The sequence below is a fragment of the Sander vitreus genome, chromosome 17 (genome assembly GCF_031162955.1).
Source record: "Sander vitreus isolate 19-12246 chromosome 17, sanVit1, whole genome shotgun sequence".
In the NCBI taxonomy this organism is placed as follows: Eukaryota; Metazoa; Chordata; class Actinopteri; order Perciformes; family Percidae; genus Sander; species Sander vitreus.
The window spans coordinates 7251308-7272901 of record NC_135871.1 but is presented as its reverse complement, the minus strand read 5'-3'; the positions used below and the strand labels follow the sequence as shown (position 1 = coordinate 7272901).

At 40.7% G+C, this 21594-nt stretch overlaps 1 protein-coding gene across 1 annotated transcript in view; it reads right to left on the bottom strand.

Moving 5' to 3' along the window:
• Window positions 1–21594, bottom strand: part of cfap46 (cilia and flagella associated protein 46) — a 68919-nt gene that overhangs the window by 7740 nt on the left and 39585 nt on the right. Inside the window, 13 exon segments of the mRNA XM_078273107.1 lie at window positions 166–245; window positions 4131–4304; window positions 5242–5312; window positions 5461–5567; window positions 5778–5956; window positions 6636–6709; window positions 7061–7158; window positions 8735–8908; window positions 9267–9452; window positions 10243–10365; window positions 16298–16486; window positions 18838–19035; window positions 20513–20651. Coding sequence (XP_078129233.1) covers window positions 166–245; window positions 4131–4304; window positions 5242–5312; window positions 5461–5567; window positions 5778–5956; window positions 6636–6709; window positions 7061–7158; window positions 8735–8908; window positions 9267–9452; window positions 10243–10365; window positions 16298–16486; window positions 18838–19035; window positions 20513–20651 — 1792 coding nt within the window.

The following is a 21594-nucleotide window of genomic DNA, read 5'->3' as shown; positions in this document are numbered from 1 at the left end:
ATAAGCTAGAAATAGCATCTCTATGGAAACAAATTATGTAATTGATTGAAAAACCACACTTAAAAGAGAGGCGAGAGAAACTTAAATAATTGCCATTGCTGACAGCAGGTAAAAGTAATATTGCTGTCTGTATCTGGCAGGCCCAGATTCATTTACTGAACTCACCACTTTGATGGCTTGGCTTTGATCTCCCTTCCCCTTAGTTCCCTTGCCACCTTTGGTCTCCTTTTTGTTGTCACTTTCAACTGCCACAGACAGGAGGCAGAATTAATACATACACTTGTCTGCAGGGTAGATTACACAGTTTTTGGACTGGAAGAAAAAAGAAAAAAAAAACTCTCAGTATCTGCAAAGTCAATGACATTTATTAGTGACTGAAGACCAGTTCTAAAAGTTTCCTCATGGCTGTAACATATATCACCCTCTGCAAATAAAACACTAACTATTGATTGAGCATGGCTTTATCAATTTAATTACGCGATTCATTTGTTTAAAACCCTCATTTCTTATTAAACGAAGAAAAGTAATCTTTACAATCATTTTACGTTATTGTCAAATTATTATCATATTTCACGTAAAATCTCAATAGTCAATGTGCAGGATAGAAACCCACTACATCCCCAAACCCCACGCCAGCACGTACTTTGTGTGTAATATAAAAAAAACAACTAAAAAACTAAGCACTTGTACTGTACCACTCCAACATGTTTTTAGGTGTTCATTTGAGATTAACTCAAACTATTGAGTCTGAATGTGCTCACACACTTATAACGTGCTTTGGACAAAAGTGTCTGCCAAAGGAAATGCAATGCAATATTTACTGTATATAGAACTTTTTACTGATCGCCAACAGCAAATCCAAATTTCTACTCATTACTCTTTATTTCATAAAAAAAGTTGCTTTAAAAACAAATGACTCAACTGCTAAAAAAATATGCTGTTGAAATTCCGTACACACAAAGAAGGAATCAATGATTTTCCACACTCTGATCTCAAACCGCCTGGAGCACTCACCTTAGGTTTCCAACTGTACAGGAACAGAAAAAGCTAAAACACCAGAGTGTTTAATCTGTTGAAATGACCCAGGCAACTTGCCACTACTGTCAACATTAAATGCCAAGCTCAGGGCAATCTTATAGTAGTTTTACTGCCCGTGAAGCCCCAAGTCTGCCACAAACCACTGTGCTGTATGCTTAAAATAGGCCTTCCTTTTTTTAAAGCCCAATGTGTACTTAGTGTGTCATCGAGATTGGGAATTCTAAAATCCTAATAAAGTAGATTACTAGGTTAATGTCCACAAGAGGCAAAGTGTTTCATTCAGCCATCAGCCTAATATTTTCGTGCACATTTAGGACTGAATGCTCATGACTGGACCCCTCATGGTTGCGTTGATAACATTTTTTTGAAAATGACTGCTCTGTTTTATACCATCATAGAGCTCAACAGTGACCACCCACGTTTTGAAACGGCCCTGGTTCCGGAAGTGATTTTCCCCATTCAATGGCTTCATCGGCTTTTCAGAAAATGCTTATACAAGAGTTTGAAGCCTGAAACCAAGCTAACCAGCTATGAGGTGAATTGTGACCATAAAATATTTGATTAGACAGATTTGACAAACAGATGCCTACACACACAAAACCGAAATCATGATCCCCGTGGAGATAATGAAAGCTATAGGCACATTACCAATGGCAGCATTTCAAAGTAGACTTTTTTATCTGGAGTGTGCGCCCCATGTAGGCTGAGTCCTTGGCAGTGGTCCAGATCCGAATCAGACCCGCAGCCCTTTGCTGCGTGTCATCCCCTCTCTCCCCCCCCTTTCCGGTCTATCTGCACTATGTAATAAAAATGAATTAATAAATAACCCCATAAAAAGTTACTTACTTACAGTAAATCAGTAAAGTAATTTAGTTCCTTTTTTTAATGAGGTAACTAACTATAACTAATTACTATTTTTCAGTAACACTGATTGCCACTACAACTATACAGGTCCAACCATCATTTGTAGTGGCTCCTACTGTTCATGCTCTAACTAAAAGTACGAGTTTGTTATTTTACTAAATCCCTGCGAATATGAAAAACTTTTTAAAAAGGACAAACTAGACTGTAAATGTAAAATCGGTCATGAAGTCTGTGTAGTTCACAATTTAAGAACCACAATTTAAGTTGTATCACTCAATTACTCTCAGACAGTCAAATTTGAGCTGGTAAAAACATAAGTTCATATAAAGGCAAACATTTCCCACCTGAAGGCAGTGATTCTTTTGTTTGTGCTAATTTGTCCTGTGTATACTTCATGCAGGGCACTGCACAGAATAACAAATAGCCCTTTCAAAAGTGGTTTCAGGCACTATATCTTCTTGACACAATGGTAAACTGTAGATGTCAAAATTATGGTAATGATGATCCAGAAAAAGATGATCTTTTTTTTCTGTTCTCATCGTCACCCATGTATTTGATCCAAGCATTAAAAGATGTATTAGGAAATATGCCTGTGGCATATGCAATTGCCAAGTGACACACACACACACACACACACACACACACACACACACACACACATATTCACACTAGTAACAGTAACCTTTAAACATTCACTCAAGTTATGCAAATGATTCAACCTTTAAAAAGGTAAAGATGTCTGCAGCATCAGATTCAGTGCTCTTTCTACTCCCTTTTTGTTTCTTTTCAAAATATTACTGTGCATAATTTCCCAGAGAACTAAAGCATCATTGCCAAAAAACAAATGGATTTCACGCTAATAGGAGACCTACAAAATAAAACCCTGAGAGACTGGAGAAGGACACAATGTGATGGATAATATTAATTAAAATGATGAAGTGAATCCTTTTTGGTTGTTATTGTTTATTTTCACCTGCGAAAAACGTTTTAAGCAGCTTGTTTTAAACTGACTTTTTAAATCAGATTCTGTCCGACTCTTCACACATCCAAATGTTTGTTGTGCTCCAAGAAAGTAATCAACTAGAGACTATCTTGTGAAGGGATCACACCAGCTGCGGCGCCAAATTGGGCGTTGAAATGAATCATCGCGATGCGGACCTAGACGATTCTGCATCGATGCAGTGACAGACCATAATCGATTATTGCCTACTGATTGCGGTACTTGTTGATTTCCCTGTCGCTGCTTTTTTTAATTTTTGCCTTTTGTTTAGACTTCGCTACATTCAGGAAGGGTCTTTTTAAGAGCAGATACAATAAAAAGGGGAGTTCATACATCTCTGACTGCTTGAATTTGTCGATGGAAAACCATGTGCAGCAATATATAACATTTAGGAAGTGACGCATCGTGATATCGAATCGTTTTGAATTGTTGACAGGAAAATCGTAATCAAATTGAATCGTGAGACCAGTGAAGATTCACACCCCCCTAATAGATAGATACTGTAGATAGATATATAGATAGATTGTGATGTCAGCAGTAACTTAGAGATCTTGTATTAATGTCCATTATTCTGTGTGATTTGGATGCTTGCACGGTTTAGCTCACTCTATACTGACCTGGGCAGGTGGAAGGTTCCACCTAGGTGAGGCTGAGAAGGTCAAATGCCATTGACTGGAGTAAGAGGGGAAAAGGAGTTGGCAGCTTGTTGTGAGGCAGCATTTTCATTCGTTTAGAGTTCTTTTGCTTTTAGTTTAGTTTTATTAAATCTGACAGGTTTCAAGTAAGTAAGTGATATAACTCTAATAAAGCATATCTTGTCTTACATTATCTGTACTACTGTTGTCCAAAAAAAAACATGTTCCTTTCCCTGAATTTTGCAGAAGTATAATATTTAGTCTCCAACAAAAAAAATTGGTTTCTTAGAAATTAACAAAGGAAATTAGGGGAAATAAGTGATCAAAGGTCTGGATTAACCATTCCTTGGACAATAAGAAAACGTTTTACAAACAATTTAAACAGGGTGCTTGTTTAATTAGGACAGTAATAACAGACCGAATGAATGTTGAGCAGGAATTCTCCTAATGGTCTGAAATGACTTGGTTGCCATCCATTCAAAACTTAGAGCACTTATGTTCCTAAAGTTGCATGTTCATGCGAATGGTTAGGAATCCATAGGCAGTGCTTGCAAACATTTCTTAAAATGTGTGTGCATGCATGTCTCTGGTACCTTTGTCTTGTTCTTCTTTGTTCAGGCGACTGTAGAGAAGCTGGAGGGAGAAGTCTCGTGACACAGAACTCAGGCTTTCATCCTGCAGGATGGACAAGGCTTCCAGCGGCAACTCCAGTAACTTCTTGTCTGCCAGCAATACCACATACTCCCCTGGTTCTGCTGGTAATTTACCTGTATACATACACATGAGTACAACCATTTTTGCACATATTGTATGCTCTCTGACAGTAGAACCGCTTAAAAAAATTAGATGTTGCTGTACAGCAACCTTTAAGGAACTATTGCTCCATTTCTGAAGTCCATCATTTCTAACTGGTAGTGGTTGTTCCAACAATTTGGTCAGTAATTCTTATAAAACAGTTCAGTGGCAATACAATCCCCACAGTGCTTTGTAAAAGAACTGAGTTATCAAGTTGTGTTTGTAAATCGTTTATGACATTAAAAGGTATAATGTGTTATTTTTGTTGGTAGGCATTTGACACACAGCGTGCAAAGTTGGCTCCTCCTCCCCAACGCAACGAGCCAGAGGAAGAGGGAAAGGGAGAGAGAGCAGTGGTGGTTGAGGAAGGTAGAGAGTGAGGGAAGAGATGGAGCATCGTTAGCAGTGAATCGGAGAAATAAAATGCAATTTTCTGATTTACGTTCTAAAGCACAAATAAACGCACACACCTCCACACAACCCTACGAGAAGAATTTTGTGTAAATGCAGCTTATCCTGTCCGCTGGTGCCTCTCGACTCTGTGTATGGCTCACACCCGCCCTCAGGCCAAACTGACACCGATAACATTACACAGCAGAGCAGAGAGAGATGGCGAGCAGGGGAAACACTGAAGCACACAACGATATAACAACCTAGTCTCATCCCAGGTCGTCAAATACAGCCACTTTGTATCATGCAGATGCTAAAGGGTGCTTTGTGCCTCAGTATCAGTCGCTGAGGGGATTAACAAAGTGGTGGTATTTGACAACATGGGAATGAGAATGTGCTGTTATTGGCTGGGGTTTACTACCCATGTGGGGCTCAAAGACTCTTTGCCGACGCCCATAAAACGTACAAAAATAAGCAAAATAAGAAAGCAAGCTCACACCCAACATACTCTTCCTTTACCTGAACTCCCTTTCTCTTCTTTATCTTTGGCTTTGGCCATCTCAGGGACTGGTAGTGATGCAGCCTGGGGCCTGAGGAAGGTAAGGACAGCTAAAGTTCAGTAGGGCTACACTGCCATAGAACCAGAAATAGAAATAGAGACATGCATAATCGCTTTGTGTAAGCTTGCTGCATGCATTTGTGAATGCAACAGGTACAAACTTTGTTTTGACCACACACTTGAAGCATGAGAAGTCAAACTGTGTGAGAAGTGGATTCAAATAGTCTTCCATAGCTTGTACAATTTCTCTGAAGTGGGGTCCTAACATTTCTTCTGCAGCAGTTTTCTGTATAGGCAAGGAATACAAGGCAAGAAAAAAAAAAGAAAAGAGAGTTTTTATTGTTTCAGGTCACTGATTACTTCCATGTCTCCCCAGTAGGCAAGATAGAAGAGACATGAGATGATAATAATTACAGTGGAGTGAGCCTTTTTAAGAGGCTTGCAGTGGATATTGTTAATAGAGTGAAATAAGAGCAGAGGTCTCAACAAGACATACACGGGGGAAAACGTGATGCTCCTCAGAGGCCTCCAGCCTGCCCTCAGCACTGTGCCAACAGGCTTGCTTGAGGAGAGCATGTCTTGTCTCCTGGCCAAAGGTCCGAGTCTGCTCCCTCAGTGCCAGCAGAGCCTGTGGGCAGACTGAAACCTTGGCCACCCTAGAGCACGTCAGGGTACCTGCAACAACAGGATTGACGATCAAATGCGTATAGACAGACACATACAGGCCTTGTAATTGGTCCCCATGAGTACCTCCAATCCCTCCTCCTCCTCCTGGACCTTTTGTAAGATCCCCCTCTCTCTTATTCTTTCTCATCTTATTTTTTCCTTTTCCGTTTCTTGTCCTCATTCTCAGACAATGAGTCGAGATGCCAGCCTAATCCTTTTTTTCCCTATTCCTACACTACTTATGTCAGACTAGTCGCAGGAAAGGTCATGCAAGCAGGTACTACAGTATGCTAATACCCTGTGATGACTAATGCAAGCTGGTGTTCCATGCCAGATCAGTAGAAAAAAGGTGAAAGGGAAGTTCAGCTGGCTTATTATACACTTTGTCATCTTTTCCTGTCTCGTCTTGATTAAATCTGAACTTTTCATCTGACTTGCAGATAAATGTTACATGGGAATAGTGAATTCATTTGGTTCCATTTACATGCTGACAACAATGCTGTGAACAGCAACGTATGTGTGTGTGAAGACCGTATTCCCAGGGCTATGGAACAAATTAGATACAGTATAAAAATGCATAAATGCAGTAAAAACAAAAGTTTGAAATGGCCCGCATCTCTAATACAAGTAGGAAGTCTGGCAGCTCTTTGTATTATGAACATTGGTTAAAAAAAATGTAAGTCCTGACCTGTACCTTGCGTAGTCTTTCCCTTTTGATTTGGAGCTTTGGTCATCTCATAAAAGGCCCCATAAAGTTCTGACCTAAAAACAAAACAAACACTCAAAAAAAACTTTTTACATCTTACCTGTATACTTTACGCATTGCTTCACGTGTATTTAAAATACCTTAAATTTCAAATAATGAAAGTAAGAAATTCCATCTCTCTCTATATACACTACATCAGCCCTCTAGTGGCACGTGTAACACACAGCAGGCCCCCTCTTCTACAGGTACAGTATTACTTTAGCCTATATCTATTGTGACTTGCATGACCTTTTTTAAATCATGTTATCATGTACCATTAACTGTCTGGGCCAGATAAGGACAGAATTTACAGCATTGCAAAGAAAAGGGAATAGAGAGTAAACAGAGGACGACAAAATAGAAATTACCCATCTTCAGAGTGCTGAAGCAGCAGGATTTTCAGGTTAGGCGGGAGCTCTGCAAGGATATTTAGGTGGCTGGGATAGATGGTCAGGTGGCTGAAGGCCTGCAAACCAGAAAGTAATTTCAAGAACACAAACAGCATATTATACAAACTTAAAGTGCCTTTGATTTTTTTTCCCCTTCATTATGTGAATAAAGGACTTTTTTAAAGAATAAAAGGTAGTGTTATGATATCAGTTTAGTGTTTTTCGAGGAGTTAGCTGATAGGGCAAGTGCTGACATGTGACTTGAAGGGTTTTGTTTGTGTGACGCTGATAACTCATTCCATTGCAGCTGTATGGGATGAGATTCATTCAGGAGATTGTCTCCGGCGGGAGACAGTCACAGAAACGGCACGCTGATGGCTGCAAACCACACGCTTACCACACAGAGAACACTATTGAAGACAAAGATGCCTAAAGACTATTCTTGTTTTCCCACAACTTTTGTATATACACCTTTTAAAAGCTGAACTACAACAAGAAGGAAGATGGGGGCTGGCCTGGCAAGGACGCCGACAGAGCAGCCATCTCTAGACTTGAAACCATGCAGTGGCTGGGTGAGTCAGTTTAACACAGCACAAACTCCTCTTAGGTAGGAAAGCATACACTCAACCAGGTCAGTTTAGGTCTAACTCTCACACAGGGACAGGAGACAATACCATTAATGTTACAAGCTAGGTTAGCCTCTACTAGCTGTGTGTCTTTGTAATACGAGCCTAGGTTAGCTTAGCCTTGTAACAGGTAGGTTGTTGGTCTGGTTTGATTTCAGAACATAAGAAAGCCTGTTGCATAACAAAGGTTCCACCAGAGATACAGTATGTGAAGAGGAACAGAGAAATATGTATTTGTTTCAATTTACAAGTATTTTGAACATAGGCATATTTTTGGGTATAGACAGTAGGGACATGTCTCTACCAATGTTGAGGTGCTGCTGAATTGTCCCCAGCAATATTTTTACAGATCTCAAAAGATCTTGTCATTTAAACTGACAGTAGCGCTAACATCTGAAGAATATTAAAATGTAAGGCATCAGGTCATTTTTGTTGAGTTTCAGAAATTCAGGTTTAATATGGTTTACAGCAGCAATTGGTCCAAACAGAGTAACAGATTATTTACAGATCTGTTTATTGTAAAACAAATCTATCATATCAATTTCTTTAACTATTTATTGATTTGAGTCTCAGATTTATATTAATACAATAAAATTTCAAATATGTGTTTAAAATCAGAGAAGAACTAAATAAATAAATAATAATAATATATATATATATATATATATATATATATATATATATATATATATATATATATATATATATATATTGAATGAAGTAAACATTTTGCAGAGTGAAGCTATCTTACAAGCATACTTACATTACATGGGGCAACTTCTTGCTGAATTATGTTCATTAAGCTGCAGATGCCACAAAGTTGTTCCACATACAGTACTAGCTACTGTACATGTTGGTGTAACTAAAAAGAAGTGTGTCTGAAGCGCCACTACTCTGTGTGGTTTTGGAAGTGCATTTAGAGCAGAGGCCATAACAGTACAGAGTGTGTCGCCCATCAAGGGAATTTTCCGGGCTGAGTATGACAGCATCCATAAATCATGAGTGCGAAGGGGGGGGTGACCGGTACCTTGGAGAGACTGTTGAGGGAGTCTTCCACTCCCTTCAGCATGCTGCTGGGCCTCTCCTCCTGAGAGAGGAGCAGCTTCCTGTGAAGGCTGAGCAGAGCGGAGAGCTGGGACACGCTAGTGCCAGCACAGGCAGAACGTAGGACCTCGGCCATCGTAGTGACAGTGCAGCAGCTCTGGGAAAAAAACAGAAGATGGATGAAAGAGCTGTTGGTGATAGCACGAATTATAGTAGGCGATGATTATTAAGTAAGCGAAGATAATGTGTGGGTACAGATGCAAGGGACTGTTTTGTGCATAGAGCCACCTGCCTGCAGTCGGACAGTGGCAGCATATGGACCCCTGTTTCATACAATGTACTCTATGTGGACCTTTCTACAGTGTGCATGGGCATAAAAGTGATGAGAATGAAAGTGAAACCTGATGATTAGCAAGTAGTTTATACACATTATACAAGCACTGCACTCTCAAGACAATGCATCCACACTCAGGCAATGTAGTAAAAAAATGCCCATATTATCTGATGCACAATACCTGAAACAGGGCAATATATTGACCTGCCACTGCAGGGTCAGACTGGCCATGACACTCCAACATGTTGAGAGAGGCATCAGCCAGGATGGAGGAAGGCAGCTTGTGTTGGAGACACAGGTTGATGGCCTCAGCCAGAGCCTTACTGGCCCTTGCCAACAGCTGCTGGGCTCTACGCCTCCTCCCCTGCTACAGACATCACCGACACACATATAGAAAATACAGGCAGATTAAAATACCTGTATGTAAGTAAGTCTGCATAATCAGTCAAACATACGCACGTACAGTACACATACAAGCATGTTACACTGTGTATATAAATCACAACACTATCAATACACTGCATTATATCTCTATCATTCTAAAATATCATCATATTGCAGCTGTATTATGATTCATTCCCACAGTGTCTTATTAAATGCTTTGTTCTTAAATTTGTAGGTAATATATTTTAAAATAGTTTAAAAGGCCCTGAATATTTGTATTGATGTATTTGTATGAATATTATGTTCATAGTTTGTTTCTACATAAGAAGTTATACACTATTTCAAAGCAGGCCATTTTGACTGGCAACAACAATTGTAAGACCCCCAATGACAAAAGCACAATAAATGAATTGAACAAAGCTGTCTGTGACTGCATTCATCTAATTTTAATATTATTCAAATCATTTTGTTTCATTATAGTTTATCCCAATACAGACACAATAGTCAAAATTGAGCCATTCAACATTACCAACTGAATCTTACTTACTATTCCAAAATGTTGCCACATAAATAATACATTGGCCCCATTTTATTCTGCACCAAGTTTGATATGGACAATAGATCTCTCTGTGCTGACTTTCAATATGAGAGCTATGCAGAGAGCCCAGGGATTTACCTCTGAGGGATTTAAGATGTGAGGCGATCATCAGTTTAAAGACCTTAGACTAGAGAAGAGTCAGAAAAGATGGGCTCACTTGTCAGGAGGTATGTACCTGCAGCTCAGCACTTTTGGCAGAGGTCGCCCTTGACTCTCCTCTGCTTGATTCGCTGTTTTTCTCTTTCTCTGAATTCTCCTCCTCCATGTAAATAGCTTTAGGTTCAGCCCAGGCCTCCTTCTGCACAAAATGATTTCAAGATCACAGAACAATAATCGTGATTAGTATAAAATCCCCTCATGATCACAAACCATGAAGACCTGAGCTTTTCTGTCTTAAATTATGTAAGCGGACATCCATCTCTCTAATCACTATAAGCTTTTCACCTTGTGTAGTAACTTTTTCCAGGTTATTTGTCCATTGGTGTGTGTGTGTGTGTGTGTGCACACGTCTGAATCAGGATTGCCAAAAAGGCATGCAAGTTAAAGCTACCAAGGTTGATATGACTTCCAACACTTAAAGGAGAATTCCGGCCAATTTTTACATTAATCTTGATCGCTATAGCTATGCGAGTACTTTCGATAGAAAAAAAAACTAGTGCTGTCAGTTAAACACGTTATTAACGGCGTTAACGCAAACCCATTTTAACGGCGTCAATTGTTTTATCGCGAGATTAACGTTCTTTTTAGCCTAGCAAACTTAGTTTTTAGAACACCACACCGGATCTAGCTAGACCGGAAACAAAACAACAGGCACGCCGCACACACTTGTTTGGGCATGCGAGCCGGCCAAAGAGTAGTAGGCTAATGTTACGTTTTGAGTGGATGGCGAGCGCGAGACGCCGAAATGGATGCCAAGAAGATTCTGAATGGAAAGTTTACTTTTAAAAAGTTGTCGAGGGGGACAGTAGTTTCACGCATACACAGCCTGTACGACACGGAGAAAGCAGCCCAACTGGAACTGCTGCAAAGTGCTGCAAACGCTGTCTCATTAACCGGTGATCACTGGACGTCAGTGAGTAATCAAAATTATTTTGAAGTTACTGCACACTATATTGACTATGTATATCAGCATATGGTTTTAGGACTGTTGTTTGTATCGTTTTTTTGACTGTTTTTGTCATTTGGGACATTGTCCACCCCCTTTTCTGTCCAGGAGAATTGTTACATTCCTTATTAGAAAAATTTAAAGGTTACAAATGTCCTGCTGTGGCATCTGGTTTTTGGACCATTTTGTTTGTACTGTATGGACCTTTTTCACAGCAGACATTTTGATTTGTCATAGTAGGAAGAGCACAGCTGAAATTGATAACCTTAAGGATGGCTCAGTTCCATCAAGTGTCCCAGTAAGCTATTTCAGTGAGTCAGCATGCACAATACCAGGGCCTCTCCTAAGTGGAATTCAGCCATCATTAATGGTTTTGAATACACCTGTGCTTTTCCTACTATGACATGTCAACATGTCTGCCGTGAAAAAAGGTCTATAAGCAAAGTGTTAGTGTTACATCTCAGTTAGGTTAGGTACTTGTAGGAATTGTGCAATGACAGATTCACACATTTTTCTTTTTTTTACAGTAAATAAATAATAAACAATTACAAATCTTAAAGTCAAGTTCATAAAGTAACTTTCTTTGCATTAATTTGATTCCCAATTAAGATACACTGGTAAGAATTGCTTTCCATTGTTAATATGTACTTAAAAACAGTTCTGAAATGCAAAATAATCAAATTTTATTCATGTGATAAAACATGCGATTAATCGTGATTAACTATAGGAATTTGGCGATTAATCGCGATAAAAAAAATTCATCGTTTGACAGCTCTAAAAAAAAAACAACCTGGATCGGTCCTAGCAAACTGGAGTAGCTCCAGCTACGTGTACAAGCGTCCATTGAGCTAAAATGGCAGTTGTCGGGGCAAGTTTTAGAGTGCCTTTGTGCCTCTTAACAGACACAAAATGCAACTAATATGTCTGTGCCACATGAACAGGGCCATAACGTGACAACAAGATGCGTTTTCTACTCAGACAGTTTAAATTCACCTACCCTGTCTTGATCCCGTCGGTGGGTAGCTTGGCCTGTTAGCTGCTAGCTGCTAGCTGCCGTCCGTGATAAGTGTGTTCAGCCAGGCTTTTGTGAAAATCATCACGCAGCAGTTCCGTGTGTATTTGTAGCTCATCCATTTTGTGTGTGTGATCGATCTGGTGTTGGTGAGTAGGAGGCTTGGCAGTGTCGATCTGTGTGGTAGTTCCCTTAGCCAGGTAAGCAGCCTACAAAAATCCCCTGAGCGCCCAGTGGTCTGGTGGATATCCTCCAGAGGACAGATCATGCCTTTGTGGCGAAAGATTTTAGTTTATTTCCGCCTCAAAAATAGGTAATTGAGCACTGTAGTGGTTATGACCATATCAATGACTATGTAACTACATGGAAACAAAATAAACGATGTCTGTGGCTTGCACAGTAATAGCGTTACTTAAGCCTAGCTGTAGCCTTGCGCGGTCTCCTGGGAATTCAGTTGTAGCAGGAAAAGGTAAACAGTAGTGTGCAGATTGGAGCGTAGTGTGTGAAGAGTGGAGTTGTTTATAAGGGAAGAAGCTTGGAGTAACGCAACTATGGAGAATATAGCAGATATACAACACACGGAAGAGCCTTTTGAGTTTGATGATCGTCCTTATTTATTCAAACCCGAGTATACAGACGAAGAACTAGCCTCACAAGAGTTGGAAAGAACGAGACAGACAGAGGGGCAACAGGCAGATGAACTTGCTGCTCCAAGCGCAAGCTAAAAAAAGCCTTCAGCAACTGGAGGACATAGCCACACCACCGCTCCGTGGATTGTTGTCGGGATAATTATCACAGCCTGGCTGTACACACTCAACGGAGGGCAGCTAGCAACTAGCAGCTACTACTGCACTACTGTTTTTTTTAGGGGGGAATAAACTTCAAGACGTGACATGACCTGTCCTCTGGAGGACATAGCCACACCACCGCCGCTCCGTGGATTGTTATCGGGATGATTATCACAGAAGCCTGGCTGAATACACTCACCGGACGGCAGCTAGCAGCTAACGGCTATTAGCTAGCAGGGCAAGCTAGCTACCGGCAGGATCGAGACAGGGACCAGGGTAAGTGAATTTAAACAATGTCTGAGTTGAAAATGCATATTGTTGTCACGTGAGGGCCCCGTTCATGTTGCACAGACATTTTAATTTAATTTTATGTCTGTTAAGAGGCACAAAGGCACTCTAAAACTGCCGTTTTAGCTCAGTGGAAGCTCATACACGTAGCTGCAGCTTCTCCGTGTTGCCTGCACTGATTCGGGGGTTTTTTCAATCGAAAGTACACGCATGAACGATCAAGATTAATGTAAAAATTGGCCGGAATTCTCCTTTCAAGGGGTGATAGAATGATTATATAGGATATTTCACACTGTTCCTTAAGGTCTCCTAATGGGTATGTAAAATTGGTTGGGCTGAAAATTGCCCGAATGCTATTTTATGGGCCCTTAACTACCCTGTGAATATGGCCCTATTTGTAACAAGAGCTTTTCTTCCAAACATGGTATGCTCATGAATATTTAGATGAGCTGCACGCTGATTGGTTTGAGCGAACCACATACAAACACATTGGAGACGAGACAGCAGGTCTCATATTTCAGACACTGCAAAAGTTATACATTATTTGTCTACTATTTCGTTATTAAATTCACTTCTGAGACTTTTTTATGCGAGAAATCAACTATGTAAAGCTCAAATATGGGCCGTTTTACGAAAATTGATGGATAATTGCAAATTTGGTAAGACGTGTCGGGCTTTAGGAGCTCCACACAGTCTGACGAGAAAGCGGAAACCTCCATACCCAGTGAAAGTCACCGTTTCTTGGTTACTGGACTACCGGGGCTCGGGGCTCTGCAGAGCTGGCCTGCTGCCAACTGCCAGCATAACTAGAGTACATTTACAGTTTGAATTTCGTCACGCCACTAATATTAAAGCTAACCCAAGGTCTTATAAAGCTAACAATTGTGTCCGATTGCAATTTAATGCATTTTTGTGAACATGAGGGGTTTCGTTAGCTGCTAGCTAGTCCCTTCAATCCTATGTGTACAGATCGCGGCTAGTTAGCTTTACTTTCGGCATAACTAGAGTATATTTACAGTTTGAATTTCGTCACACCACTTATATTACAGATACCCCAAGGTCTTATAAAGCTAACAATTGTGTCCGATTTCAATTTAATGCATTTTTGTGAATTTCAGAGGTCTAGGAGGAGGCTAGCTAGCTCTCATTGATACAGCTCCAGCCAGCCGTGGGCTCTATCAATGAGACTCATGGACAAGGGGCGTTTATTTTCCCCGATGGTTGGAACTCTCTTACCACATGAAACATGTGGTAAGCGATTGCGGGCGTAACAAGCTCGCTGACCGCGCTCTCACTCACACACACCGGCCATTTAGCAGAAAAAGGGGAGCTGCAGGCCCTGGAGCTCTGTCAGGGCAGCAGCGTTTGGTAGTCCATTAACCCAGAAACGGTGACTTTGCACGGGTATTGAGCACCGTGGGCTGCCAGCCATGACGGAGCTCCATCTAGCTCACAGCAGGCCGGGGTCTGTGAAGGAAGACAGGCCGGGCGGCGAGGCAGCAACCCAGGCTGCACCGGCCGCTCAACTCCGACACACAGTCGGACAAAATTTGCAATTGGTCATCAATTTTCGTAAAACGGCCCAAATTTGACCTCTACATAGTTGATTTCTCGCATAAAAAAGTCTGAGAAGTGAATTTAGTGGTAAAATAGCAGATGAACAATGTATACAATTTCTGAGATCTGCGCGACCTATTCAGAAGACTAAGCTGATCTCAGATCAGTGGTGTAGCCTATGTAAATGTTTGGGCGGGACAAAGATAGAGACTAGAGCCAAATAAGGAGGAGCCACCAATGGTTAGCTGAGATTTGCCCGTTTTCAGAGGCAGTTTCAAATTGTGAGATTTGCAGAGGAAAGCGGTGTCAATGGGATTTTGAGGTTCTATGTATGTCCTATTTACCCACCAAACTGTTGTTATTCAACTATGACAAGGTAAAATCGGTTTTGCAGTCTATCACCCCTTTAAGCAGTAGTGTGTTGAAAACTTGACAGAAAAGGGATTTCTTTCTGGTATGTTGTTTTTGTGTTCACAAAAGTTCTAAAGGCATGGATAGTCTGGAGTAGAGTTACTTCAAAAAAAGGACAGATGCATAGTTGCAGTTTCAAGATTTTACTTTAAAACCATCATCAGGGACAGGTAGTGATGTCAGCAAACAACAGTAAATAAAGTCCAGGTAAGCCAGCTGCTCAGCATTAGGCCCCGTTTACACGAATACGCTTGCAGGTGAAAACAACAGAATATTTTGTCAGATGTGCCTTTCGTTTAGACGGCGATGGCATTTTTGGGGCTTAAAAACACAAAAAAAGTGAAACCACCCTCCAGAGTGGAAATCTTAAAAACGCAATGTGCGTGTGCGCGCCGTGTGTGTGTGTGTGTGTGTGTGTGTGTGTGTGTGTGTGTGTGTGTGCCGTGTGCGTATTGTGTGTGTGTCGTGTGTGCCGTGTGTGTCCGCTGCACGTGTGTGCGTCACGTGTGTGTCGTGTGTGTGTCGTGTGTGTGTGTGTGTGTGTGTGTGTGTGTGTGTGTGCATTGTTTGGAGCAATAACTCCACCTCCTCGTCTGTCCAGACAAAACTGTCAGCTTTTGTTGTTCGCTTCGCGTGAGGAGAGGGAGACAAGTAGAAGAAAGGTTCTACACAGGCGTGCGGACTTGAAGATATAGTACAAAATATTGAAGATATTTTGTACTTCAATGGTAAAAAGTAGAGATGCTGCTGTGAGGAAGTTTTCCCACGAGTTAATAAACCCGTCACAACACTGTAAAGGCTCCACGGCTGTCTGGTCACTCCGACTCTCTGGTTAAGCTTTTGCTTAAAAAGCTCATTTTGGCAGATGTCGGGTTAAGACAAGAGGCAGAAGCACCGCCCACTTCCCTTAGGTGGCCATGTCAACCATAGGCTGTATATAAATTATGTTTTTTTTTTTTTTTAGGATTCTGCAGATTTGATTTTCACTTTAAACCCTATCTACAGTATGTACCGGACATATGTACACATGAGCATTATGTGTAAATATATGAACATTTGTGTTGTCTACCTGTTTGTGTCTGTCCCAGAGAGCACACAGATAAATGGGGTCCTCTTGCATAGCCAGCAGTCTAAAGTACTTTCCCATCAGACTCAGGCAGCAAGCTCTGGTCTCTATGTTGTCCAGGGAGTGAGAGCTGACTGTAGCCAGCTGGCCCAGAGCCACCTGCCCCAAGGTACTGCCCACACTCACCCATTCCTGGACAAGACACAAGGAAGTTAAGGTCATATGAGGAGATGGAGGGAGGAAAAGCAATGCACTTACTTGCAATATCATTTGACGAACAAGTTTTTGGATACACAAACCTCTCTCAATTTGACTGGATGCATTAAAAAGTTCAGTACTTGGCTAAACAAAAACTCATTTTGGAAGCAAATCCTAACATGTTTATACATATTTACTTTTTTCCTTTTTTCACCAGGAAAAGCTGTTATGAAAGCTGTTCAGAAAGCAGCATTGGAAGAGTGGAAGGAGGCTTGGTGTCTGTGGAGAAAACATAACGTAAGTAGTCTATTTTTAAATTCATCACAGTAGCTCAGTCCATTAGGACTTGGCATGGGAACCAGAGAGTTGACAGTCCAGCTCGGACCAAGTGTCAAATGTGGACTGATAGTTACCCCTGTAAGTTACCCCCAACTGCTCGGGGTGCCATCCCATGAGGCATTTTTTTTTAAGTGCTTTGGGGGGTGGGGGCCCTTTATAAGTTATTTTGGGTATAACAGTGAGTTAGAATAGTAACACATACACTATTATTCATATCTAAACATCCTAATAAATCTATAGCTGTCTGGGGCTCTTAACCCCAGGCCCCCAGGCAGTTGCCTACCTTGCCTAGTGGTAAAGTCTGCTCTTGGAGTTTTTGTTCCTGTGAGCCAGAGTGTAGGCCTATTTCACCAGTGTTTCTGACCGTGAGTGGCCGCGACTTGGGTATGTGGCACAAATGGCAGGTGTATTGCTCAGGACCCATGGAAGCACAGTGTTCAGTGTGATTAGTAAAGTAGTAAAGTTGTTTGTATGAGCAGTTCTCAAGAAAGCTGCAAGCAGCAATATCACAGGGCAAGGAATCAGGCACGTTTTTAACAGGCACTGCATCAGTTAATATGAAATGAGTTTTAGAGTTCTGTGTGATGCAATAGCTATCATCTCATTTGGCTTTTCAAACATTTGTTGACTGGACTAAGCCCATTCCGAATGGAGGGATTTCTTACATAGTGTATCCATCTTCTGACTGGAGTTTTAAGGTTTTCTTTTTGGTACACATGGAAATCATTTTTTATTTTTGTATTATATTATAAATCCAAATCCAAACTCCATGTTACTATTTGGCTCTCCGTTTTCTTGAGGAGCATTAGCTTACAAGAGTCGAGTGAGTGTGAGCTAACCCATGATCCTTGGCAACTTTTAGAACATCTTATACACACACACACACACACACACACACACACACACACACACACACACACACACACACACACACACACACACACACACACACACACACACACACACACACACACCTTACTATGCCTGTCTCCTGAACTCAACGCTCTAGTAGGAAATCCTACATAAATATTCTAATGAAGGCTAAACATTCTGAACAGCTTAATTCTTGGGCAGTGGTGTCCCAAATGAACACATTGGTGGAAAGCCACCTTGGAGTGATGGCTAGTTGCTGCACTTTGGTTTCGGTTTGGTTATGACAGTGATAATAATAATAATAATAATACACAATTACCTGTCAATAAAGCTGAGGGGTGAGTGAGAGTGGTCACACATAAGGGTATAAAGTACAAAACAGCCTGGTGTTACTTTGCATGTTAGCGTCCCCAAATGGCAATCATACGCAACCAACCTTCTGACCAACATAGTAAGCCAGAATTTATCAACATGGATGTTTATCTTGTTGATGTTTAGAGTAATATTTTGTATTCTTTGAAGTGTAAATTTGTCACTTCCTGTGCCCTAAGAACATTTTGTCCTCAATACTATACCCGAAACTTGAAATAATTTAGACAGGGCAAATCTGAGTTACATAGAATGGAATGTTTCTATCTTTTCCAGCCCTGATTTGTGTATGTGTGATTTGTGTATGTTTTTTTTAATATATATTTATCTAGTTTAACAGCTCATCTAAATATGCTGACCTAAACTAGTCATGTATATTGTAATGAAGAAATATTGCCCTAAAGCAATGCCCTTAAAATGTTTTTAGTTTTTAGACAACAATGGGATTCTACGAGACACAGGTATACGCTGGATTTCTGAGTGGAATAAATAGTTGGTATTGGTCTTTTTATTCATTGATGATAAAAAGATCAATTAATAATCCTTTGAAATAAGATCCTGCACCCTAATAATAAAGAAATGTAATAGGTAGGTAATGCAATAGGTTGTTAGTGTAAAAGTGCTTTGGCATAATCTGTAAATTTGCTACATTGATTGGGCAACACTACAGTCTACATCATTACCGTGCCAGGTGATTATATCTAGCAGTCATAGATTATATCTAACAGTTAACCCAGGTTTGAGGTGTTTGTGTACTGTCTAACCTGTGTTAGAGAGTTGGGCTCAGGTGTGCAGCGTGTAAACTCCTCCAGTGCTATCTCAGCAGAGGTCTTCCTCTGGCGGTCCAGAGCTTGGCGTTTCTCTTCAGCACAATGTTCCTCCAGCACGGCCAGACAGAATTCTGCCAGGGCCACTCGCAGACGCAGCAGCCTCCGCATGGCTCTCAGTGACAGTCCATGACTCTGGCAAGGATAAAAGCACCAACATAAAAACAAAAAAGAGAAAATGCACTCAAAATTGTAGGCACACACATGCAGTATGGAGAAATTCAAGTAACTCAAGTTTAAATGATAAAACACCACAGCAGTATATTTGCTTTCCTATTTCAATGGGCTGCCACTTTGAAATCAGAAGCACCTTTTCTTTATAATATTAAAAAGTCTAACTACAATTAAAATGGTCATTTGAAACACTTCTCAAGTGGCAGGTTAGGGTGCAGGAGTAGGCTGTGATGATGAGTTCACAGACAAATAGCAACTTAGACAAGATGTGTGATCACATATTGTGAGACAAGGCAAATGAGAAATGTGGGCAATGGTCTGAATAAGACTGAAAACCAATCATTTAAACATGACATAACGGAGTATGGAACAAAAGCCCAGCTCATGAAGATTAATAAATGAACATTTCAGCTTTTTCTCTCGTTTCCAAAGCAGATTGGATGCTAAACTTAGCAGGGCAGCAGCACCATCTGCTGAAAGCACACTGCTACAATCCAGCCTCCAATAGCTGAGTCAAACATCCACAGACAATTTAATCAAAAACGGAATACAGCAAGCAGCAGGTGTGAGAGTTCAATCAATCTTTCATGATTCTATCAACATGTAAATCAAGGCTGCAGCCAGTGGAATGCCAGGCCATCTCTGGCACTGAAGCCCTCAGATAACCTCATCTGTAGGACAGCTTGTATAGTGTCTAGATAAAATAGGATTCTAACAGCCATCTGCTGTTGACAAGTAACAGTAATGGAGGCTTTATCTTTGTCAAAACATCTCTAAGATATAAACAGCAATACACACATACACACAACTATTTAGTTAAGATATCACACAGCCAAGAAGCCCAGAATACGACAACAGGCACAACAGGGCCTAATTAACCTCATGCAGCAGCTTAACTGTGATTCGGTCAATTAGACTCTTTAGGAAATGAGATTCGGAAAGCACAAACAAAGCCTCTCTCTCTGTCATTTAGCCATAAAAAGAGCTTTTCACAGGAAAGTCCTTTTTTTTCTTTTCAAAAGTGAAAGAAAATGCTCAGATACAAGTTCTCTAAATAGGATCAAACATTTTGCCATCTGCACGTCCTTAAATTTTTTAAATTAGATTCTCTATTTCTGGTGTTCATTTTCAGCCAGCTTCTGTGCTAATCAGTGTCCTCGAAGGAAAGTTAAGTAGAGTCAGGGGTGTTGGACTGGGGGGGTGGGGGCAAAAATGTGCTAGAATGAATAGCTGTGGATGCGGGGAGGGGCCCACTGAGAATGCCTTTCAACAAGGCCCAGAATTCTGTGCTACACCCCTGAGTAGAGTGGCTGTGACTGGTTAAGTGTTGATAATAAACGACGCACTGCTTCCCAGAACATGTGAGAGATGAAACGCCTCCCATGGTTCATCACAGTAAAGGATGGATTTTTAAGAAACATGTATGCCCTTTATTTACCTCCTCCTGTGAGATGAGCAGTTTCTGAGCATTCAGTGCCACATGTTCCTGCTCTGTAACAGCGAGCTGCATTTGGGAAAGCCCATCAAGCAGGAAGCGTTGTTTGTCTTCTGTGGAAGTGGTATGGTTGGCTAGGATTCTGTAAGACAATATTGTTAAGACAGAGAAAACAAAGTATCAGTTTCTGAGTGAGACATCAAATGAGCCCGAATCAAACGGACTATGTAAAAATCACACTGGGCCTAATACAAAAACCACTCGTACAAACAGTTTAAAAAGTAATTTATAGAACTTGTGGCTTTCACTAACTTTCTCATAGTTAGAATTTTCTCTTGAAATTCACAAGTGGTCAGGACCTGAAATAATATTGCCCTAATCTGTATAAAATGATTCTACTGCAACAGCTGCCTCAGGGCGTTCATGCAGGTCGCTGTCCAGTAGCATCCTCTGTTGCATCGACAGTGTAGCATCACCCACTCATACTGTATTAGGCCATTATCTGCTTTGTTTCAGAAAGACATTTTTTTTTAAGTATCTAACTTCATGTTAAACCATTCACTTTTCATTTACATCAGAGAACAGCGCCACATAACTGATGGCACATTGTTAAAAGCTGTATTATAAATGTTTTGTAATTGTTTCAGGTCCCCTAATATGACTACAGTACACTGCTAAACTTATCTTATTGTCTGCTGACAGCAAGACTTAAAGTTCCTGTAGTGTGGAAATCTTTTAACTTGCCCACAAACAGAGCCAACAATTAGCATTACAGTATGAGGCAATTTTAGGGTTGTTAATTATGCTAATGATCAAATCTCACAAACTTGCACCTCCTCATGAAGAGGTGGCATTCATCAGGCTAAACGAGTGATTTTTGTCCAGTTAAGAAACTTTAGTGAGTACAACTTGGAAAAAGCATCACAGAAGAAATGCCTAAAAGAAGATGTTCTTCAGTTCCATTGTGTGCGAGTCTGGTGTAGGTGTAATAATACTATGAAATCATTCTTACCTTTTTATGTGCTGACTTGTCAAGATTTAAAGGCAGAGTTGGTAACTATTTTCAATAAACACTTTTTTATATA